This window comes from Callorhinchus milii, unplaced genomic scaffold (assembly GCF_018977255.1).
Source record: "Callorhinchus milii isolate IMCB2004 unplaced genomic scaffold, IMCB_Cmil_1.0 Scaffold4, whole genome shotgun sequence".
Taxonomy (NCBI): domain Eukaryota; kingdom Metazoa; phylum Chordata; class Chondrichthyes; order Chimaeriformes; family Callorhinchidae; genus Callorhinchus; species Callorhinchus milii.
In genome coordinates this window covers 76,344,699-76,367,316 of record NW_024704745.1, presented here as the reverse complement: position 1 = coordinate 76,367,316, position 22,618 = coordinate 76,344,699, and the positions used below count along the sequence as shown (strand labels likewise).

General features: G+C 44.4%; 1 protein-coding gene across 2 annotated transcripts in view; it reads right to left on the bottom strand.

Annotated features, from left to right (window-relative positions):
* The window catches only part of cracdl (CRACD like), a 72,868-nt gene that overhangs the window by 44,451 nt on the left and 5,799 nt on the right, over positions 1 to 22,618 (bottom strand). Inside the window, exon 2 of one of the 2 annotated variants that reach the window (XM_007891148.2) lies at positions 11,827 to 11,939. Coding sequence is in view for 1 of the 2 variants with exons in the window: in XM_007891147.2 (XP_007889338.2) it covers positions 446 to 483 (38 nt within the window). In the remaining variant the exon portion in view is untranslated. Of the gene's footprint in view, positions 1 to 445; positions 882 to 11,826; positions 11,940 to 22,618 lie in introns of those variants that run through there. The other variant, XM_007891147.2, reaches the window with a different exon arrangement.

Sequence of the window (22,618 nt, the reverse complement as noted above, 5' to 3'; positions counted from 1 at the left end):
CTCTCTGTCTGTCTGTCTGTCTCTCTCTCCATCCACTCTCTTTCCTGAAAGCTTGGAATCATTCAAGCAAAGGTATTTGGTTTTTTTAAAAAAATAAAACGAACACACAGGTTGAAACCAATGCCAGGGACTTCATTTCTGGAGCTGTGCTGAACTAGTTTTGATGAGGCAGCAGAGATAACCTTTGTACCTCTCTCTTTGCAACACACACAAAAATAACACATACAAAAATAACACACACACACACACACAAAATAACACACATGCATACAATAAAATAACGCACACATACGCATGAAATAAAATAACACACACAAATGCACACACACACGCGAAATAAAATAACACCCACAAGCACCCACACATGAAATCAGACAAGTTCATTCCTGGCTTCAACCCCTGTTCCCTTAAATGCTCCAGATCCCTTGGGTTTGTTTGTGCTTACCTTGAATCACCGCGCAGACAATGGTAAAACTTTGCCATGTTTTCCTTCCTTCACTCTGCCACGGGATCTCTCTTTTTCTCTTTCTTTCTTTCTTTCTTTCTTTCTCTCTCTCTCGCTCTCTCTCCTTTCTTCTCTTTCTGTCTCACCAGCCTCTCTCAAACCAGCGCTTTGCCTGTATCAGCCCCTTGTGCATTGCTGAAATGCTCCAGAGACAGGCGCCAGGCAGGTCGGACTTGCTGTGATCTCTCCTAAGTGAGGTTTATACTTTCTTGACTTTACCTTCCCTATATTTTTTTCACGTATACTGTATATATAACACGCCCTCTTTGATGGTACATTTTGAAAGCCCCAGTGAATTTATTCATGCCAATAGGTCCATTAAACATCAATCATTCTGTAAATCACTCCTCCCAGTGCACACACGCACACACCGCACACACACAGAGGAATAAGCAATAACACAGCTTTTTTTTACAACGGGCATCGCTGGAAGTGAAATAATTTGGAAGTTTTGATGGGTTTTGATTTATTTAGTGCTTCAATCGAGTCAGGGCAATGCTGGGCTAATAATAATAATCCTTGCATTTAATATAGCACCTTATCACGTCGTCGAGACGTCTCAAAGCGCTTCACAGCATATACTGTAAGTGGAGTGACTGTGTATTTTGTGAATGATACGTGGCTGTTTGTGGGACGCGCACAGCAGCGCCCCACAAACAGCCATGGATTGAAGGGTCCCATTTTATTTGAGGGGAGAGAGAGAGAGAAAGAGAAACTCTATTCACTTTTTGAGGAACGCCATGGGATCTTTAACGTCCACCTGAACAGGCAGACAGGACCTCAGTTTAATGTCTCATATAAAGGACGGCACCTCCGACAATGCAGGATACCTCAAGCGTTGTATTGTAGTGTCAGCTTAGACGATGTGATTACTATAATAATAATCCTTGCATTTAATATAGCACCTTATCACGTTGTTGAAATGTCTCAAAGCGCTTCACAGAATATACTATAAATTGACTGTGTATTTTGTGGGTGAAACGCTTTTAGTACAAGTTCCTGCTCTCAGCCTGAAGGCAGTTTTGCTGCTTTAATAGCAGGGCAAGTTCAGGTTTGTTTAATACAACTGACAAAACAGATAGATGTTACTTTCTTCTCCCCCCCCCCCGCCCCCCCACACAGAGACACGCATACAGACCCCTTTCTCCAGCTTTTACAGAAATACTCTACCACCGTCCTCCTTATATATATATAAATATATAAACACACCAGGGATCCTGGGTGCCTGCATTTTGTTTTAGAAATAAAGAGAAAATCACAGTTGCCAGAGATGTCAAATGTCAGAAATTTACAGCGACTGAAGGGAGACATTTTATGTGAGCCTTCATGGACTTCATACAGATAAACCCCGCTGAGGTGGACTGGGGGGAAGATGCGGGTGAGACATTGGATGAGATGTTCAGGTGGATGTTAAAGACCCTGTGGCACTCCTCAAAAAGAGAAGACAGTTTCTCCCGATCTCCTGGCCAACATTCTCCCCAATAAAATTCCATGTCTGTTTGTGGGACATTGCTGCGCGCAACTCACTGCGTGCTGCGTTTCACCCACAAAATAAACAGTCACTGCACTTTACAGTATATCCGCAAAGCGCTTTGAGACAGCTCAACGACCCGATGAGGCCCTACATCAAATGCAAGGATTGTTATTGTTAAGGACTGGACACGTACAGAGTTATTGTTTGGCTTTGTGTCTTTTTTCTGTTTAAAAATGCTCGAATGGTTCAGTTCTGTTTAGACGGGTGAAGAGTCTGCAGAAACCGCAGCAAACAATTCAGGGAGTGTAGCTCCTGTCTCTGCCCGCAATCCCTCAACATAGTGAACAAGTTAAAGCAGGCAGCCGTCAATCCGGGTTCCTGGTTACCAGACGGGGAAAAAATATTCAGAGCAACTCATCAGTGCCATGTTTAGCTGGACTTCCAACCCCATTGCCAGCCATGAATTATTTACTGTGCAATAGGCAGGAGAAGTGAGCAGATCAATACTATTATGTAGCAGGCAGCAAATCTGTCAAGAGACGTATGCAAGACAGACGAGTGGCTCTTCACTGTATCGATCGGCCCCAGAGTAAAAAAATTCTTCTGTTGGTTCATGTTGTCAACATATTGCACTTATACTGTGTTTCTGTTGGGGAGAAATTCGACCTGGGTTTACTCTGGAGCTCAGGTTCAATGTGCTGGTTCTGTGGGACGTTGCTGTGCACAAATTGCCTGTGGCATTCATCCACAAATACACACTTTACAGTATATTCCTGTGAAGCGCTTTGAGACATTCCGATCACATGAAATGGTATTATATCAAGTGCAAGAGTGATTAACGATTAAGTGTTTGATCTGCCTTGTTAATCATTGTCGCTGTTGGTGCCTTGGGACGTCCTCCCAACGTGAAAGGTGCTATAAAAATGCAAGTTAGTATTGCTGTTGTTAATCGCTCCGAGATTTCCTACGTGAAGGGCTCTATCTGAAAGCAACTTGATGCTGCTGCTGCTGCTGTTGTTGTTGTTGAACACACTTTCCCTATGTAACAAAGCAGTTTTCCAATCTGGGTTCCCACGGTTCTCCTGCTTTTGCGCTCACAATGAGCAAAATGCTTCACGCCAACAACAACTCAAGTATAAGCTGGAGGCTCAATACTGTGCACCTGGTGCTAGCACAGTATGAACTCACTGCTCTTTCCTCCACTACACCTGGGAGTCCTGTAGCGTAGTGGTTAGCGTGCTCGCTCACAAGTGAGAGAACCGGGCAGGGGCAAAACGTTAGGCAAGTTTCCTTACTCCACACGCCTCTGTCTAGCTAGTAGTAAATAGGAACCCAGTTTTTAGTCAATTGGCGGATCGCTTTCTGGGGATAATAATCCCTCCAAAAACAATTCAGTCACTCAATCCACAACTGTTTGTGGAACATTGTTGTGCACAATTGGCTGCAGGGTTTCGTCCACAAAATACACAGTGAAAATTTTGTGAAGAGCTTTGAAACATCTCAAGGATGTGGCAAAGTTGTTAATATCAAATGCAAGGATTATTATTACTTGCACTGTACTAAGCAACTTTAATTATTTTTCTGAATGGCCGACCAGGGAGTGGTTAAGAGAGGAGAGGAAATCCAGCATTTTAGTCAGCTTTAGACACTGTGAGCAGTCAGTTAAAAGATGATCGAGACAATAGACCCTCAACATTTTATTCAAATAACTGAGTAAGTTCTTATTTATTTAGAAAACAACCAACCAACAACTAGCCACAGCAACTTGCATTTATGCAGCGCTCTTTCCCGCAAGGAAAAGCCCTCTTCATCCCACAACTAACCTCCCTTCTGTCCCCCCAAGACATTCCTTCCACATCCCACCACCCCCTTGACTAACTCTACTTGCCCCACTCCCTACGGCCTATCCTCCCTCTATCCTCCCCCACCCTCTTGACTGCCACTCCTCCCACCAGATGGTAGTGGAAGGGGATTTTCATGAAGGAACGAGGAGATATTGGGCACCAAACACCCGTTCCCACATTGTGTCTAAGCAGCAGCTGAAAAGGGTGAAAGCTCAACAGATCACAAGTGGAACTCAGGCGAAGGAGGATCTTCAACCCACTTAATCATCCTTCCAATGGCTTTAGCTTTCCATAACAGTGATAAACAGTCTCTTAAACAAGTCCATTATCCTGGCTTCCACCACCCTTCCCAGCATCTATGCCCATAACAGCAGCAACATGATAAAACACTGTATCAAAGGCAATGATTATTATTATTATTAGAATACATTACTATTTATATACATGACTTTTTTTTAAACATCAAAACAAGATAAACAAGTACCCCCACACCACAAGCGACAAAATGCAGATCAACAGAGGAAATAAAAGCGCAAGGATTCAGAGGTAGAGCCAGAGAGCCAGGCCGTCCACTTACCTCCACGGGAGTTTCTGGGTTAGTGAGAACAGCGAGGCTAATCTTCGCTCGCTTTGAATGAAATGGTATCAAGTTTTGGTTCGGGTGCGTCTGAGATATTATTCCATTCAGAAATCCAACTTGGGAGTTGTCATTCTGAATGAAAGGAAAAGAGGCCGGATCTCACTGTAGCAAAGCAACAAGCCAATTACTGCAGCAAAGGAGCTTATCCTTTGGTCAGATCCAGTTTCTCATTATTCTCAGCATGGGCTCTCCAGGGAGAGTGCGTGAGAAAATGTTTTGCAACTGATTAGCGACTTCGGTACAAAGCCGCAATAACAGGACATCACACTTCCAGATATTGGGAGGAATCGACCTTAGTATTTCACCGGATACCAAAGACCTGAGTGCAGTAGTTTTCGGGTATTACTATTATTAATAATTTTATACTTTGATACAGTGACTTCCACATCAGGAAGTCTCAAAGGGTTCCACAGGATTTAATAATAATATAATAATAATAATCCTTGCATTTGATATAGCGCTTTTCACGTCGGGAGGACGTCCCAAAGCGCTTCACAGAACACACTGTAAAGTGAATTGACTGTATATTTGTGGGCGAACGCGGCAGCCAATTGCGCACAGCAATGTCCCACAAACAGTCGTAGATTGAAAATGACCAATTTATTATTATTTTTGGTTTTTGGAGGGATTATTATTAGGCGTGTGGAGTAAGGAAACTTGCCCAAGGTTTCGCCCTGACCTGCCTGGAAGGCAGTAGTGACTGTGTAGTGTAGTGACTGTGTGTTTTATAGGGGAAACACAGCACTCAACTTGCGCAGAGCGAAGGTCCACAACAGCCACAATGTGAATGACCTAAAGCTGCTGGTGTGAACTCTTCTTCTCACAATACCTCTCCCCCCTCACCCCCACCCCCATAGTTGCCACAATGGTTTGGTCTGGAGTTGCTTAGATGTGGAGTAGTACGTATTTCACTACTCTGGGGAAGGAGGGGTTATGGATTTAACTGAATGATTCATCAAAACTGCTCAAAGTCCCCCAATCCCTCCCGAACCTAAACCCTGGCTCAGATGCAAATCCTCGACTGTCCAGCATCTTGGGACGTCCTCCCGACATGTAAGGCGCTTTATAAATGCAATTTGTTGTGGATGTACCTGGATTCAGAAATGCCACCGGGTGTATAACACCACTCAATGTACAATGGGAATAACAAATGAACACAAAGCAGTTTCATATACAGACTCTGAGCCGTTACAATAGATTTCTTATTACAGTGTAACTGGCCAGATCGAAAACCTCTGCTCTTTGCTTTGGGTATAAATCAGATGATAGTAATGAAATGGCACTTGGCTGAACTTGACTGATCTCATTCAGGAGAATTATATTATATTACAGTCAAGATTTTTTTTCTTTCTTTTCAATTTCCTTTCCTCTCCTGAAGACAATGATTGATGCTGGACTATGATTCCATCTGATAGCAGGAGCCCAGCAGCACATCTCCAAAGTATCTATTCTGCTTCCTCGAGCCGAGACTGTCAGCATCAACAACAACAATTTACATTGGTTAACGCCTTTCATGTCATGAGGACGTCTCGGAGAGTGTGTGTGTGTGTGTGTGGAAGGAGGAGAAGTGAAGGGAAAAGAATTAGTCAAACGCAATTCTGTCTTCCTCCCCTCCCTGGACTTTTAGGCAGATACCATAAGATAACAATCCTTGCATTTGTTGCAGCACCTTATCACGTCATCTGGATTCATTATAATGTGTACTGGCTTTCCAATTGTAGGTGAAAATGGCAGCCAATTTGAGCACAAACAAGCTTGAAGCAAATAACACAATTTTATCCGGTGGATTGTTGGCAGAACACTGGGAGAAACTCCCTTTTCTTTTTGAATCATGCCAGAAATACTTTAACTTCCACCCGAACAGGCAGAGGATACTTTGGTTTAACGTCTCATCCCCAGCATTACACTGGAGTGTCAGCTTAGACTGTGAGTTCAAAGACCCGATGTGGGGCTTGAACCCATCACCGTCTGACTTGGGAGGTGAGAATGTTCCCAGCTGAGCCAGGATCACAACAAGGTAACAATAAAAGACAGGAACATTTGGTAATTTTTCCAGTTCCCAGCCCAAGTAGACCAAGGCCAGTTATAGTGGCTCCAATCAGCCTGATTGAAAGTGATTAACAACAAATTCGAAGGGAATGCATACATGAGGAGGAAGGGAATAGGCGGGCGGGTATGGGAGGAAGTTAGGGATAGGAGATTCCGAGGGATTGAGGCTCAAATGAAATTTAAGCACCACCAGGGTTACTGCGCAATCAGCAGATCAAAGAAGAAAGTCTTTGGGTGGGATTTGAAAGTGGGGAGGGGGCAAGGTGGAGGGATTGAGGGAGAGAGTTTCAGAGTTTCGTGGCGTAGTGGCTGAGGGCACGGCCACCGATGGTGGAGCGGAGGGGACGAGGGACGAACGGTAGGCCAGAGCCGGCCGAGCGGAGGCAGCGGGTGGGGGAGCGGTCAGAGAGGTAGGGAGGTGCGAGGGCTTGAAGGGATCTGATTAAAAAAAAGGGTCCAAGCAACAAACCTGAAGACCTTCCTTGTCTGTACAGCTCAGTACCACACCATGCAGTGCATTCACCCACCAACTCGATGATAAAAGGGCAGATAGGCTCTGCTTTGCACATAAATGGATTTCCATCCAACTGAACAACCGTGGGCTCCACAATTGGGAGGGAAAAAAACCTACACTTTGAAAGACTGCATAACTTCCAAAAACAAAGTAAAAATCCTATTTGTGAGGATAGCCTCTTAACCCCACACCGATTGGGAATACGCCTTATCAGATAAAACGTCACTATAAATTAAAGTGATTCTTCCGGGTTTCTACTCTTCACTACAGCACAGCTGTGTTGAGAATACAACAGCACATTTACATTTCTATATTATGTAGCGCCTTTCAGGTCAGGGGGATGTACCAAGGAGAATAGAAATGATGCAAAGAGTTACAGTAAAACTCACATAAGTCTGATCTGGATAAATTATATAATAGCCTTAAGTTGTACATCTGCCCAAGTCCCATTGAATTTCCTATTACTTATCATTTTTACATAACTCATACTTTGCCTAAGTTATATTCATGTATGGTCCTAACCGATATGACTTAGGTGAGGTTTACTGTACACAGAATGTTACAAAACACCTGAAAAGACAGATGGGACTTTGATTTAATGTCTCATCTGAAGGACAACACCTCCAACTATGCAATACCCCCAGCACCTCACTGGATGGTCAGCTTAGACCATGTGATTCCAAGACCTGATGTGGGGGCTTGAACCCGCAACCTTCTGACTCAGAGGTGAGAGTGCTGCCAACTGAGCCAGGCTGACACACATATCTTCAAGGAAGTCTTGAAACCTGGTCAGCTATCACCACCCTACCTCACCTGGTCTGGATGCAAGAAACCGCGAAGTGAGCGGGCTAACCACTACTCTACGGGACTCCACAGTTGGGACTGAAGGAATCGCCCGTCAAAAGAACCGGCCATTCTTCTGTGCTGTAAATTTCTGTGGTTCTGGGGATCAAATCCGAGAGAGCAATTAACAGCCAAGGTTGGAAAGAGTGGGAGGGAGAACAAAATCAATTAGGAATTGCTGGTCAAGTGAAGCCAAGCTGGGGGTGTTAAATGCTTGTGGCTTGCAGTAGGAAGGAAAACACTAAGGAATTCTACTGCACTTAGGTCTTGGGAACGGATTAGACAGGTCAGTGGGGGACAGTTGCATAGGCAGGATAAATGCATTAAAAAATGGAAAGCAAACTCGTCGATTGGATCTTGGTAGAAGTGAATTTGTTTCGGGAGCAAATTCTAAAGCAGTCCGTGCAGGTTTTCTTGCTCAGTCATTACTTTGAGGAGATTGTGGAGTCCTGTAGCTCAGTGGTTAGAGCACTCGCTTTGCAAGCGAGACACCTGGGTTCAATTCCAGCAGAGGGCGAAACCTTGGGCAAATTTCCTTACTCCACACAGAGCCTAATAATAATCCCTCCAAAACCAAAAACAATAATAAATTGGTCATTTTCAATCTACGACTGTTTGTGGGACATTGCTGTGCGCAATTGGCTGCCGCGTTCGCCCACAAATATACAGTCAATTCACTTTACAGTGTGTTCAGCGAAGCGCTTTGGGACGTCCTCCTGACGTGAAAAGCGCTATATCAAATGCAAGGATTATTATTATTATTATAAACCTGTCAAAGGCCATTCTGCTCATTGTCCGCCCTTGCCAGGTTTTACCCCAAAATTGGAATTTGTTTCCAAACGTTATTCCCGCCACCAGAAAAGAACAGGGGATCCAGAACCCTGAGCTAAGCAGACGTTTGGAATAGAATAATACACAATGAGAATGCTCGGACTTGATTTGAGTGCCTTATCACGTCATCGGAAGTCTCAAAACATTTCACAAGATTTACTGTGAAGTGGAATGACTGTGTATTTTGTAGGCAAAAGCATCAGCTGGTTTTTCACACAGCAATGTCCCACAAACAGAGTTGAAGTGAGCCACCAATTTTATCCGGGGGATTGATTGACCAAGACACTTGGGGAAACAGGCGAGAGTGTTAGCGAATAGAAAAAGGGGTTCATTATCGCCCCTCAACACACAAACACACGCCCACATACTCACACCCCCACACCCACGCACCATCCAAGGTAGTGTTAAGCACTCTCAGGCCAGAAAAATACATAGAGCTGTCTCTGCATTTCTCAAACATTGTGCCTCAAGGCTGCCTGCCTGCCACACAGCAAAAACCCTGACACTTCCATTCATACAAGGCACGTGCGTTGGGACATAAACTGCACTGTGAATTCCATTGTCTGCATAATTCATTCAGCGTTTCGTTCACAAATTTTTATTACCCAAAATGTGCAATGCACAAACAGCGCACTCAGCACAGAAGGCACAGTCATAATTAATTTTATTTGTGAGAAGGATTGTTATGAATTAACGCTTGACTTCACAGCCCCTCGAGTGGGACTGTCTATTAACTCTAATTAACGGAGAGTGGTTCTGTGTCCACGGGTTCGTGTCCACTGATCGTTTCCGCTGAAGGCAGAGATCGAGACTGCCAGAAATGATTTCGTACACATACGATACACTGATACACTGGCAAATGGAGTTCAATCCAGATGAATGCAAATTACTGCAAATATGGGGTAAATCTGCCATTCTGCATTGCTCACAACACCTTTGGGAATGGGCGAGTGATGGGAAATATCATTAAAGGCTGACATCGTCAAAGGTGATTCATGGCAACCCTGAACAGAATTTCTGCCCCTTTCAATCAACAAAAAAACACATTAATGGTCCTCACCCACAGGCATACAGCACACACCACACACACACACACCATATACACACACACACCATACACACATACACCACACACAAAGGTGTTAGCACAAATTATAGCGTATTTAATAATAAGAATCCTTGCATTTGATATAGCGCTTATCAAGTCTTCGAGACGTCTCAAAGTGCTTCACAGAATATATTGTAAAATGAATTGACTGTATATTTGTGGGCGAAACGCGGCAGCCAATTACACACAGCAGTATTCTGTTTGAAAAGGGAGTTTCTCCTGGTGTCCTGGCCAACAATCCCCCAGCACTGCACTGGAGTGTCAGTCGTCCAGCAACATCATGAGATATTTTATCAAATAATAGTAATCATAACAATAATAATCCTTGCAACTGATTATAATGCCTTATCACATCGTTGAGATGTTTCAAAGCGTTTCACAGAATATATTGTAAATAGCACACAGAAATGTCCCATAAACAGTCAAAGAGTGATTGACCCAATTTTTTGATGGGGGTTGGGGTTTGAAAGGATTAATACCCCTAGAAGGTGATCTGCCAATTGACTAACAACCGGGTTCCTACCTACTGCTCGGTAAATAGAGATGTATGGAGTAAGGAAACTTGCCTAAGGTTTCGCCGAGTCCGGGAATCAATCCCGGGTCCCCTTGCTTAAAGGCGAGTGCGCTAACCACTACGCTACGGAACTCCAAATACAAAGATTATTATTATTATTATTATTATTATTATTATTATTATCCTAGTCCTCCACTTCACTATAGATACTTGGATCAGCTGATAGGCAAGGACAATAGAGTAGGAGCATTTCCTTTCAGTTTCAGTCCTCATAACTCACAGCCCTAAGTCATGAAGTCACCTTTGCCACACTTATCCCATCAATATCAATTCAAGGAAGATGGAGTATACACATTCAATCACCTGCTGTTTGCTAATTTTGATCAGAGGAAACTAATACACAAATTCCATTAAACATTTAGGTAGATACACATTGGAAATTCAATCATCGGTTACTCATAATTCATTTATGTAAAGGAAGGCTCTGATTACCGTCATATAATTAACGTCCCAAAATCAACTTCATACTTTGAAAAGCAAAGCAAAATTATTGAGAAATAAATCTCGAGGTTTTAGTATTTTTTTTTAAATAAGAGAAAGGGCTAATATTTGACCACGGAAAATACAAAAGGTTTCCAGCAAAATCCGTAAAACTGTTTTTAATAATCCTAACATTTGATACAGTGCCTTATCACGTCATTTGAGGCGTCTCAAAGTGCTTAACAGGATATACTGCAACGTGTAATTGACTGTGTTTTTATGGTCCATCCACGTATGATGCATGAATAATAATCATCCTTACGTTTGATACAGAACCTGTCAAGCCAGCAGTACGTCTCACAGATTCAACAACAACAAATTACATTTATATAGCGCCTTTCAGGTCAGGAGGACATCCCAAGGCAAGTGCAGTATTTTGGGAGTGAAAGACGGCAACCAATTCCACACAGCAGTGTCCCACAAACAGCCATGGATTGAATGACCAAATGTATTTATTTGGAAGTATTATTAACCCCGGAAAGCAATCGGCCAATCGACTAACAACCGGGTTGTTCCTACTTACTGCGAGGTAAACAGAGGCGTGTGGAGTAAGGAACTTGCCTAAGGTTTCGCTCGCCCAGGGATCAAAACCAGGTAGGTCCCCTCGCTTGTGAGGAGAGCACTCTAACCACTGAGCTACAGCATCACTCCCACCAAAAACTCGGGCTTTATTTAAAGCTGAAATAACAATTGAACCAACAGCTAAAATATATTCCTAAATGGAATGGAACGATTGTAAGCGCTACAGAGTTTGCTTAGTGGAAATGAACAACGCTACTGGTTTGATTAACAGTGAAATGAGGATTTTGAAACACTAATCATCACTGCAGATCAGTCAATCAAACCGAGAGTTCCTGTTTACAAGCGTCCGGTCTTGCTCTCCAGCTGAACAACAATATAGGTTCAATGCAGGTTCTGTTAACTGTTAGTGCATTTATGTTAAAGGAATCTTTTGGTTGCTTACCTTTACCTAAACGTTGGTGCTTTTCTAACTTGTTTTGCCAGATCTGAACACCGCAAGACAACACCAGCTTTTAGAATGAACGCACAACCTCTCCTCCCTCAGCTACTCGGGATCTGAAAGGAAGAGAGTGACCGATTAATGGAGCTCCACAGCGCTTCAAAGCCATGAGTAAGTCAGGCAAAGCTTAGTAAGCTCCTCAAAGATCCAGCGCCTGTTTAACTCCAATTCAGATGTTTGCCAGGCAATGATATCAATGGCAAGCTATGTGGTTTTAGCAAGTCAGACTCCAGCAGTTACCCCAACGCACATTCTGGGGTCCCCAAGCCTTGGCTCTCACCAACCTGCGCCTGATACTTTCCAGAATTAGGTAAGCAGGATGTGTCTCTCCAGGGAGAGAGTGCGCACTCCATTCCAACAACCTATCTCTGGGATTGCCATGTGTAGGTGGGATGCATGGAATTCTCAGTTTGGTTTGGATGCTCTTCAGCACGGTGATGGGTTTCCGCACGTGTCAAGACACCCGGCTGATCAAACAAACAACAACTGACTCCAATGCCTAACAGGAGCTCTCACCCGACAGTCTATATCTCGGATGCTCCAGCAAATGATCCCATTCCCACCACTGGGCGACTTTGTCTGAGGGGAACCGCTGCTATCCTGCTGTTGCTAGGAGATGGGATGCTTCTGACCTGAATTCTTGGCTAAGTTTGCCGTTACCCAGGACAGCAGGGGAAGCGCTCGGGCCTTCATTGAAATGTAACACAAGAGATCAAAGCAGCGATGATTGTGAGTGAGGAACTTTACGGTAACTGAGCACCATTACTTGGTTTTATTGTTACCGCCGAGCACTTGCAAGAGTGCACAGATGTTTCAGAGTGGCAGCAAAGGAAGAGAGAAAGGGGGAAGAAGAGACCAAAAGCACGAAAGAAGAGAAAAGGTCGATGGTGAACAGTTATAACACTGGGTCTAATTTTACGGACCCGGTGCCACCACTTTATAACGAGAACCGACTTCAATGTAGATGACAGACGGGCTCGATTTCACAAAGGACAGGACTTGTTCAGCAAGAACTGCGCTACCCGATTGGCGGATCGCTCTTCGGGGGTAATGATCCCCTAAAAAAAATGAAAATAATAATTTGGTCACTCAATCCACGACTGTTTGTGGGACGCTGCTGTGCGCAATTGGCTGCTGCGTTTCGCCCACAAAATATACAGTCAATTCACTTTACAGTATATTTTGTGAAGTGGTTTGAGACGTCTCAACAACGTGATGAGGCGCTACATCAAATGCAAGGATTATTATTCATCCTTGCCTTTGATAATAAAGGCTTCACAGGAGCCTCTTTACGGGAAACTTCCGTGAAATGCGTCAATTCTTTTTTTTAACTGGTATCAGTCAAACTAATAACCAGGTTAGCATCCAAGCAATTTGCAAACAAAAACTTTTTTGCTTCGAGACTAAGTTTTGTTTCAGTGGCAGGAAAAATAGGTCCATTTACACAATGAATCCATTGATACCCAATGATCTGAAATGCAACAGGCTCGCCCAGCTGAAAGAATTGACTCAAGCCAAAAAAAAAAATGTGCTTTGCGTGGCAAGTCTTTTTTGTAACCTCCAACTGTACTGACTGAACCAACAGCCAGAATGACGTACTTTCCTCCCCTCCCCCACCTCTGACATAGGCTCGAAGTTTGAAATGAAGGATCAGCCTTTTGTGTGAGAGGCTCCGATGAGTTTCATATTAAAATGTAACCGCAAACTGCAGTGTGCGGTCATCTTAATCCTCACGTGATCCTTTGTTATCTTTTATCGTTTGCAGCAAAGCATTCTCAAGGCACTTTAATTGGGCGCTTAATACTCCAATCGTCCTCTTATTGTTGTCCTTCCTTCTTGGACTTTGAGCCCATCGACCTGAGCCCCTGTGCTCGAGCCAAATCTTTTTTATAAAAAAGAACTTTGAATACACAATGACCAGCTCTGTCCTTAGGTAAATGGGTCTGACAAGCCTTTCATAAAAGCCTAGTCCATTTCATAATATCACTAACAAGTCAGCAATAATAAATCTCCCCCACCCCATTCACCTACAGAACACCTGAACACTTGCAGTTTGCGGTTACATTTTAATATGAAACTCTTTGGAGCCTCTCACACAAAAGGCTGATCCATCCACAATTGTTTGTGGGACACTGCTGTGCGCAATTGGCTGCTGTGTTTCCCCCACAAAATACACAGTCAATCCACTTTACATTATATTCTGTGAAGCGCTTTGAGGCGTCTAGAAGACGTGATAAGACGGTATATCAAATCCAAGGATTAGTATTATATATTATACTTTAGTTTATCCTGTGAAGATCTTTGAGAAGTGCTCCCAACATGAAAGCACTCTGGGACATTACCTGGTGTGACGGGCGCTATATGAATGCAAGTTATCGTTGTTGTTGTTGTGGAAATGCACTGCATCAAACGTAAGGATTATCATTATTATCATTATTGTTTTGGAGAGATGTTTCCACACTTTGTGCTTCACTAGGTTCCTTCCGGGTTTTCCCTCCCTGCGTAAATATCATCAGCAAATCACTGCCTGTGTTTCACTTACCAACGTCAATGTTAAAGGGAAATGGATTGGCCACAAGTGAGATTTCTGAGCTTCCAAATTGATCGTGGAATTTAGGATGTCTTCCAGGTTTTCTTTGGGGGATTGTTGGCCCGGACACTGGGATAAACTCCCTTCACTTTTCGAATAGAACAGAGAGACGGGACTTCAATTTAATGTCTCATCGAAAGGCCGGTACCTCTGACAACGACTTGCAACGCAGCACAATGTATTGGCGTGTCAGCTTAAATTCCAGTCACAACGTGGGGGCTTGAACCCTGAACTTCACAGTAAAATCCATGAAGCGCTTTGAGACAATCTCTCGGCGGCATGATGAGACGTTATGTCAAATGCAAGAATTATTATTAATTATTAAAACCTAAGAACAAGCGAAATGTGGACAGGCCCAGACAGATGCCGTGCGAGTATAGAACCCGCCTCCCTAGTGAGCGGCAATAATGCACAAGTAACTGATTTCAGGAGAATTGAGAAGCGCATAGTTCATATGAAGGAAACAAATCAGAGGAATTCTTTTTAAAAGGGAGAGCTATCCCCACGGCCTCGATGTACAGATGAGCTGGCGGGTGGTATGTGGTACGGGGATCAGACCTTATCAATCGGCATGTCTTATAATAACTCTGAGTTGATCTTTGCAAATAGGTCAGGAAGCACGAGATTTAGGGGCCCCAACTGGTCTTCAAATAATACCTATATATACAATTCACTTTGCGTAACAGTCGTAGAACTCTTATCGATCGAAACCCATATAGCACCTTATCGCATCATCGAGACTCTCAAAGCGCTTCACTGATTATAATGTCAAGTGTCGTGACTGTATATTTGTGGGCAAAACGCGGCGGCCAATTGCACACAACAGTGTCCCACAAACAGTCGTGGATTGAGTGACCAAATTCTTTTTTTTAAGGAATTCCCACCCCCGGAAAAGCGATCCGCCAATCGACTAACAAGCGGGTTCCTAGTTCCGGTTAGGTAAAGAGAGGCGTGTGGAGCAAGGAAACCTGCCTAAGGTTTTGCCCTGCCCAGGAATCAAACCCAGGTCCTCTCGCCTTCGAGGCGAGGGCTCTGACAACTGAGCTACAGGACTCCACGTAGGTAAAAGAGATGGTAAATTAGGAAAACCAGTCACAACACATAATATCCAAAAAGCCTCACGGCTCAGGATGAACTCTGCAGAGATGTGGATTGCACAGATGAATTGTAACCAGGCAACCTTTCTTCTTGTTCCGCAACCTATTATGCAGCGGTTGGAAAGCTTCACTCAAAACAAATGCACATTTTTTTTGACCCCCAGCCAAGTACTTAGACTCCTAATTAAATAATGTTAATCCCCCTGCAGCTAGATCTGCCCTACTTGTCTGAGCTGCGTGTCAAGCGAGGGGCAGGTTTATTGAAAGCAAAGGGAACTGCATCAGTATTTTTGCCACACAGGGAACCAAAAGGAATCTGGTATTAAAAACAATTCTGTCATTAAACTGCACTTCATCTCCACAACAACTTGCATTTGAAAAGCGTTGGGCGACATTGAGCGTTTTGCAGCGATGGTGTCAGACTGTGCAAGGGGTTTGGAATAGGACGGACAAGACCAAAGAAATAATCCGAGACAGCTTTTGATGGAGGAGTGGGGAGGGGGAGAGAGGTAGTAAGGTTGAGGGGAGGGATCTTGGAACATGGGAGCATGGTGGCTAAAGGCTCGGCTGTTGTCGTGGGTAAGAAGGGAGGCAGAGCAAGAAACTCACTTTCTTCTCTCCATAGATGCTGCCTGACCTGCTACGTGTTCCCAGCGACTTCTGTTTTTATTTCAGAGCAGGGGCCCGGGTTTGCTGAGAGAGAGCGAGGCTAGAGAAGATCAGAGGGAGGGAGGTTTGAGGCAGTGAAGGGATTCTGTAGGTGTCCATTATTCTCTGTATTGATAGCAATTATCACGTCGACAGGTGTTATTGCAAACCCTCAATTATGTAATTCATCCAGATTTTTTTTAAGTAGCAAAATTTGCAACCACAGAAAAGATAGACAAGCGAACTACTATGTGCTTTGGTTACAGGAGCAAGATCAGGCAGAAAATCAATCTGTATATTGGAGAAATTACACAATCTATGGTACAGAATCTCTTACATTTCAGGGTGAAGCCTTAGGCACGTTTCCTTACTCCAGACGTCTCAGTTTACCTGGCAGTAAGTAAGAACTCGGTTGTTAGACGATTTTCCGGTAGTAATAATCCCTTCAAAAAAAAATAATAGTAATAATTTGGTCACTCAATCCATGACTGTTTGAGGGACGCTGCTGTGTGCAATTGGCTGCTGCATTTTGGCCACAAAATATACAGTCACTCTACAGTATATTCTGTGAAGCACTTGGAGATGTCTCAACGACTTGATCAAGTGCAATATCAAATGCAAGGATTATTATTGTGATTGTATCAAATGCGAGGAATCATTATTTGCTAATGTGATTGAAGCCAAACAATATCGCAATATGCTTACTGATGATCTCGCTTGTTGATGGTATATTTGGGGCTGCACTGCCAGCCATGGGCTCTCTCCTGACCTAAAGCAAGTGAGCAATTCAGGGGATAATAAGAGGTTTGTTACCAATGGTAGATCAGTTCATGCAATATTCCTTGATGTTTATTACTTTATTGTTACTGATTTTCTTTGAAGGCTTTGCCCACGTTCATACTCTGCTTAAAAACATAATAATAATCTTTGCATCTGATATATGAATACATTGTAAAGTGAATTGACTGTATATGTTGTGGGTGAACAACGGCAACCAATTGCACATAGCAATGTTCCACAAACAGTCGTGCATTGAGAAACCTAATTATTTTTTTTGAACAACAACAAGATTGCATTTATAGAGCGCTTTTCACGTCGGGAGGACGTCCCAAGGCGCTGTACAGTTGGGTCGGGACCCGAGCATTGGGGGGGAAATGGTCAGGGTGAGGGGAGCGAAGGGAGGGAGCGAGGAGGGGGTAGAGAGTCGAGAGGGGAGCTGAAGGCGTGGTTGAAGAGAAAGGTCTTGAGACCGGCCTTGAAGGAGGAAAGGGAGGAAGCGGCGAAGGCACTGGGGGATAGAGTTCCAGAGCCTCGGGGCTGAGAGGCTGAAAGCCCGGCCACCGATGGTAGGGCGGTTGGGGCGGGGGATGTGGAGCAGACCGGAGCCAGAGGAACGGAGGGTACGGGCAGGTAGGTAGGGGAATAGTAGGTCGGAGAGGTAGGAGGGAGCGAGGCTGTGAATGGCCTTGTAGGTGAGGATGAGGATCTTGAATTCGATCCTCTGGGGGATGGGGAGCCAGTGGAGGCGAGCGAGGGTGGGAGTGATGTGGTCGCGGTGTCTGGTGCGGGACAGTACACGAGCTGCAGAGTTCTGAATGACCTGCAGTGTGGAGGGAGGGCCGGGAAGGCCGCGAGGAGAGAGTTCCCATAGTCCAGCCTTGAGGTGATAAAGGCGTGGACCAGAGTTTCAGCCGCGTGAGGGGTGAGGTAGTGCCGTAGTCTGGCGATGTTCCGGAGGTGGTGGAAGGCGGTGCCAGTTGTGGTGCGGATATGAGGGAGAAAGGACAGCTCAGGGTCGAACAATACGCTGAGGTTCCTGATGGCTTTGAGAGGTGGAGAGTGCAGCCTTGGATGCTGATGCTGTCAGCGCCTGAGGTGCGGAGGCGCTGACGCGAGCCGATCAGGAGGGCCTCAGTTTTGCGCACATTGAGCTGAAGAAAGTTGATTGAATTGAATGAACGAATGTTGTATGGAATTATTCACTCCGGAAAAACAATCTGTCAATCGACTGATAACCGGGTTCCTACTTACCGCTAGATAAACAGAGGCGCGTGAAATACGGAAGCTTGCCTAATGTTTCACCCTGCCCGAGAATCAAACCCAGGTCCTCATAACTCAATACTGAGGATCATCCTCATTGCTCTCCTCTGTACCACCTCTGGGCAGCCCACTTATGTCACAGTGACCAGAACTGTATGTAATATTCAAGATACAGTCCGACCTTTACCGCCTGAGAATCATGTCTGAGGATCGAAACTTAACTGATTTAGCAATATAGTTCTGACACAGTGAGCGACAAGTCAACTAACAATTATTAAAACTATGCACGAGAAACAGCACAAATAAATGCATGGCACATCCAAGCTCAAGCCAACGCTTAGAATCATGGAATATTACAGCGCAGAAGGAGGCCATTCGGCCCATCATGTCTGTGCCAGCTTTCGGAAACAGCTACCCAATCAGAATCACTCCCCTACTGCTTCCCCGTAGCCTTGCAATTTATTTTCACCCTTTCAGATCATAATAATCCCCAAAAGGGAAAGACGATTCAAAGGTAATAACAAATGAAAGGCACATAAATAAATTGGAGGAAGGACAATCAAGGAAATTTTTGTCCTAACGTTTATAGAACTTTCTCTTCTTTCTGCAAATACTATAGTCTTGATTCAAGAGGAAAATACTGTTTAAAAATTCATGATTATTGACTACAACGCTCTCAGTCTATTCTAACATATTTTATCTCCCAAGTAACAGCAGGCATTAATTGATTTGTGTGCCAGCACCTTTTTCAATATCAACCTTTTCTTTTTATGTAAAACAAGGAACACTGGAGGTTGCCAACATTACACAAACATAACATTTACTGGAAGTGCAACCACAAGATCAGTTACCAGTAAAATAATACTCCACAAATAACATTGCAAAGTACATTCATTTTAATTACACTCATGTTGAATTATTTGCACACATTACGTAACGTACATCATTATTGAGTTTTATTATAATCAAGTTATAGTCTTTTAATCCTACAGTAAACCAACACACGCAGAAACCCAGACATTTGGTCATCGGACTGGTTCAGTTGGTAGCACTCTTGCCCCTGAGTCAGAAAGGTTGTGGGTTCAAGCCCCAAGTCAGAGCTTTGAACTCATAGACCAGACTGACTCCAGTGCCTTATGGGACGTGTTGTCTTTCAAATAATAATAATAATCCTTGCAATTGATATAGCGCCTTGTAACGTCTTCAAGACGTCTCAAAACACTTCACAGGCTATACTGTAACGTGAATGGACTGTACATGTTTGTGGGCGAAACGTGGCAGCCAATTACGCACAGCAGTGTCCCACGGACAGTGTGGATTGAGTGACCAAATTTTTTTTTTTTTTTTTTTAAAAAGGGAACATTAGCCCCAGAACAGTGATCCGCCAATTGACTAACAACTGGGTTCCCACTTACTGTGAGGTAAACAGGCGTGTGGAGTAAAGAAACTTCCCTGAAGTTTCACGCCACCGGAGAATCGTACACAGGTCCTCACTTTTGCGAGGTGAGTGCTCTAACCACTGAGCTACAGGACTCCACGTGAATCCAGATGAGTTGTTAACTCCAGGTTCCATCTGCCTGTTTAGGTGGGCGTTAAAGATCCCATGGTGCTATTTGAAAAGAGAAGGGAGTTTCTCCCAATGTCCTGGTCAACAATCCTCCAGATGAAATTGGTCACTCACCTCATGGCTGTTTGGGGAACATTGCTGCAAACAAATTGCCTGCCACGTTCAACAACAACAAATTGCATTTATATAGTGTCCTCCACGCAGGGTAGTGTCTCAGTGCGCTTAAAAGTGGCGGAGCCTGACTCCGAGTCGGGTGGCGGTAGGGGGGAGGTGTCCGTAAGCACGGTCGAAGAGGAAGGTTTTCAGGCAGGACTTGAAAAGGGGGAGAAAGGGGGCAAGGCGGAGGGATTGAGGGAGAATGTTCCAGAGTTTCTGGATGTAGTGGCTGAAAGCGCGACCTCCAATGGTTGGGCGGAGGGTACGAGGGACAGCAGGAGATGGTGCCAGTTGAGCGGAGGTGTCGGGTGGTGGATTGGGGAGTGAGGAGGTCGGTGAGGGAGGGCGGTGCCAGGGAGTGAAGGGATTTGAACACGAGAGTGAGGATCTTGAAGTCGATCCGTTCGGTGATGGGGAGCCAGTGGAGCCTGGGCCAGAACTGGGGAGATGTGGGGACGGAGTTTGCAGGCGGCAGAGTTTTGAATGAGCTGATCTGTTGAATCGTGGAGCTGGGGAGACCGGCGAGGAGTGCTTTTGAGGAATCCAGGCGGGAGGTGACAAACGCATGCACGAGGGTTTCGGCTGCATTTGGGGTAAGGTACGGTCAGGGACCAGATAAGGGGGAGGAAGGACAGCCGGGGTTCAAACCAGACGCCTAAATTGCGCATTGGTTCGGTGAGCGTGAGCCCAGGGAGGTTGAGGAGTTCAGATCCGCAGGAGTGAAGAAGTTGATGGGAGCCAAGGAGTATGGCTTCCGTCTTGTCCACATTCAGCTGCAGGAACTTTGCTCTTATCCAGGCCTTGATGTCTGCCAGACAAGCTGATAGAACATTGGCGGCCCTGGTGTGGATGGTCTGGGTGGGGTGGAAGGGGACATGGGGTGGGGGGGGGGAGGTAAAGAAGTACGCCGCAGCTAAGAGAATGTTTTCAATCTTTGAGGCAAAGAAGTCGAGGACCTGTTCACACTTGCTGTTTGATGTGAGGATAGAGGGGGCTTGAAGGGGTACATTGGAGGAGGTGATGGACGGTGGAAAACAGCATCTTTGGATTGCTGTTCGTAGGCCGTTAGCTTACAAAATACACAGTCACTGCACTTTACAGTAAAATTCTGTGAAGTGCTTTGAAATATTCTTCAATATTAAAGGAGATATGTCAAATACCATATTTTTAAAAAGTTCTGGCACAGAAAGCAACCCATTGTGTCTCCCTCAAAAGTGAAATAAACATATCTATAAAATTATAACTGCAAAAATATTAGAGGGTGAAAAATGTGGTGTGTGATGTGATAATTATCTCGAGGGGTGAGAATGATTGCTCCACGTACCACATTTTCACCCAAGGTCTTGAAGGCCATTTTGCTTGTTATTTATTGTAAATGAACCTTAGATTTGCAACACTAATCTAAAACGTGCCATTCAGACGGACGGAATTGCCGAAGCGAGGAGCACAGTAAATTAACAGGGTTTTAAAACACTGCAAACTGCGAAGGGGGGAAAAAAAAAATCAATAAAAAAAGGGCAGCGAACGACACAGAGGTCAGCGTTCTGATGAAGCACCGCACCAGAAATATGAAGCCATCTTTCACTTTTTTTTTTTTGGTCGGCCGTGTGTCTGACACACGCGGAAACCCATCCCCGTGCTTAAGAGTATCTAAACCACACTGAGAATTCCACGCATCCCACCCACACATGGAAATCCCAGAGATGGATTGCTGGAATGGAATGCGCACTGGAGGGATGCATCCTGCTTACCTAATTCCGGAGAGTATTAGGCACAGGCTGCCAAGCTTTTCCCCCCCCCCCCCCACTCCCAACAAGTTTCTCGTTCAGGAGCTTTGTGATCTGATGTGCTTCTCCTGCACAAGTGGTTTGTGACGCTCGACAAATAATCCTATTGGGAACATTCAGTGAATACAAGAGATTCGTATCTTGCTGAGGGGTGAATAGAGGGGTAAGGGAGAGTGGATTAGGAAGGTTGGATGTTCATGAGAAGTATGAATAATGTCACCGACTAACTGGGCTGAATGTCTTGTTCCCAAGCTGTAACAGTCTGGTGTTACACCGAGTTACACAAAGTGAGTTTTTCCCGGTGTCCTGGCCAACAATCCCCCAGATAAGATTAGTCACTCACTTCGTGGCTGTTTGTGGGACATTGTTAAGTGCAAATTAGCTGCCGTGTTCGCCTACAAAATACCCTGTTACGCTACTTTAAAGTATATCTTCTGAGGCGCTTTGGAACATCTCAAAGATAGGATAGGGGGCTATGTAAAACAAAAAGGTTATCTATATTAATAAAGACTAAATATCTGTGTGTCTGTCTGCCAAGAACGTAATATTGACGGAGAGATATAATTTATACCTCATCGGAAACCTCTTAAAAGTGGGAGTGTCATGGGCATATTTTTGGGGGGAACTCCTATCGGTGATGAGTTTTATTTAAGCCCCAAAATATGAGGTATGCATGGTATTCTGCAACAAACTAGTGGATAGAGGAAATCACACACTCTTCTGGAGAGATACATCTGTACTAATATATTCTGCAACAAAGTAGTGACAGAGAAAATCACACAACTGTGACGTCTACAAGTTCATCACACAGGAGTCCTCCTAACCTGGAGTCCTCCCAAATCGAAGATTT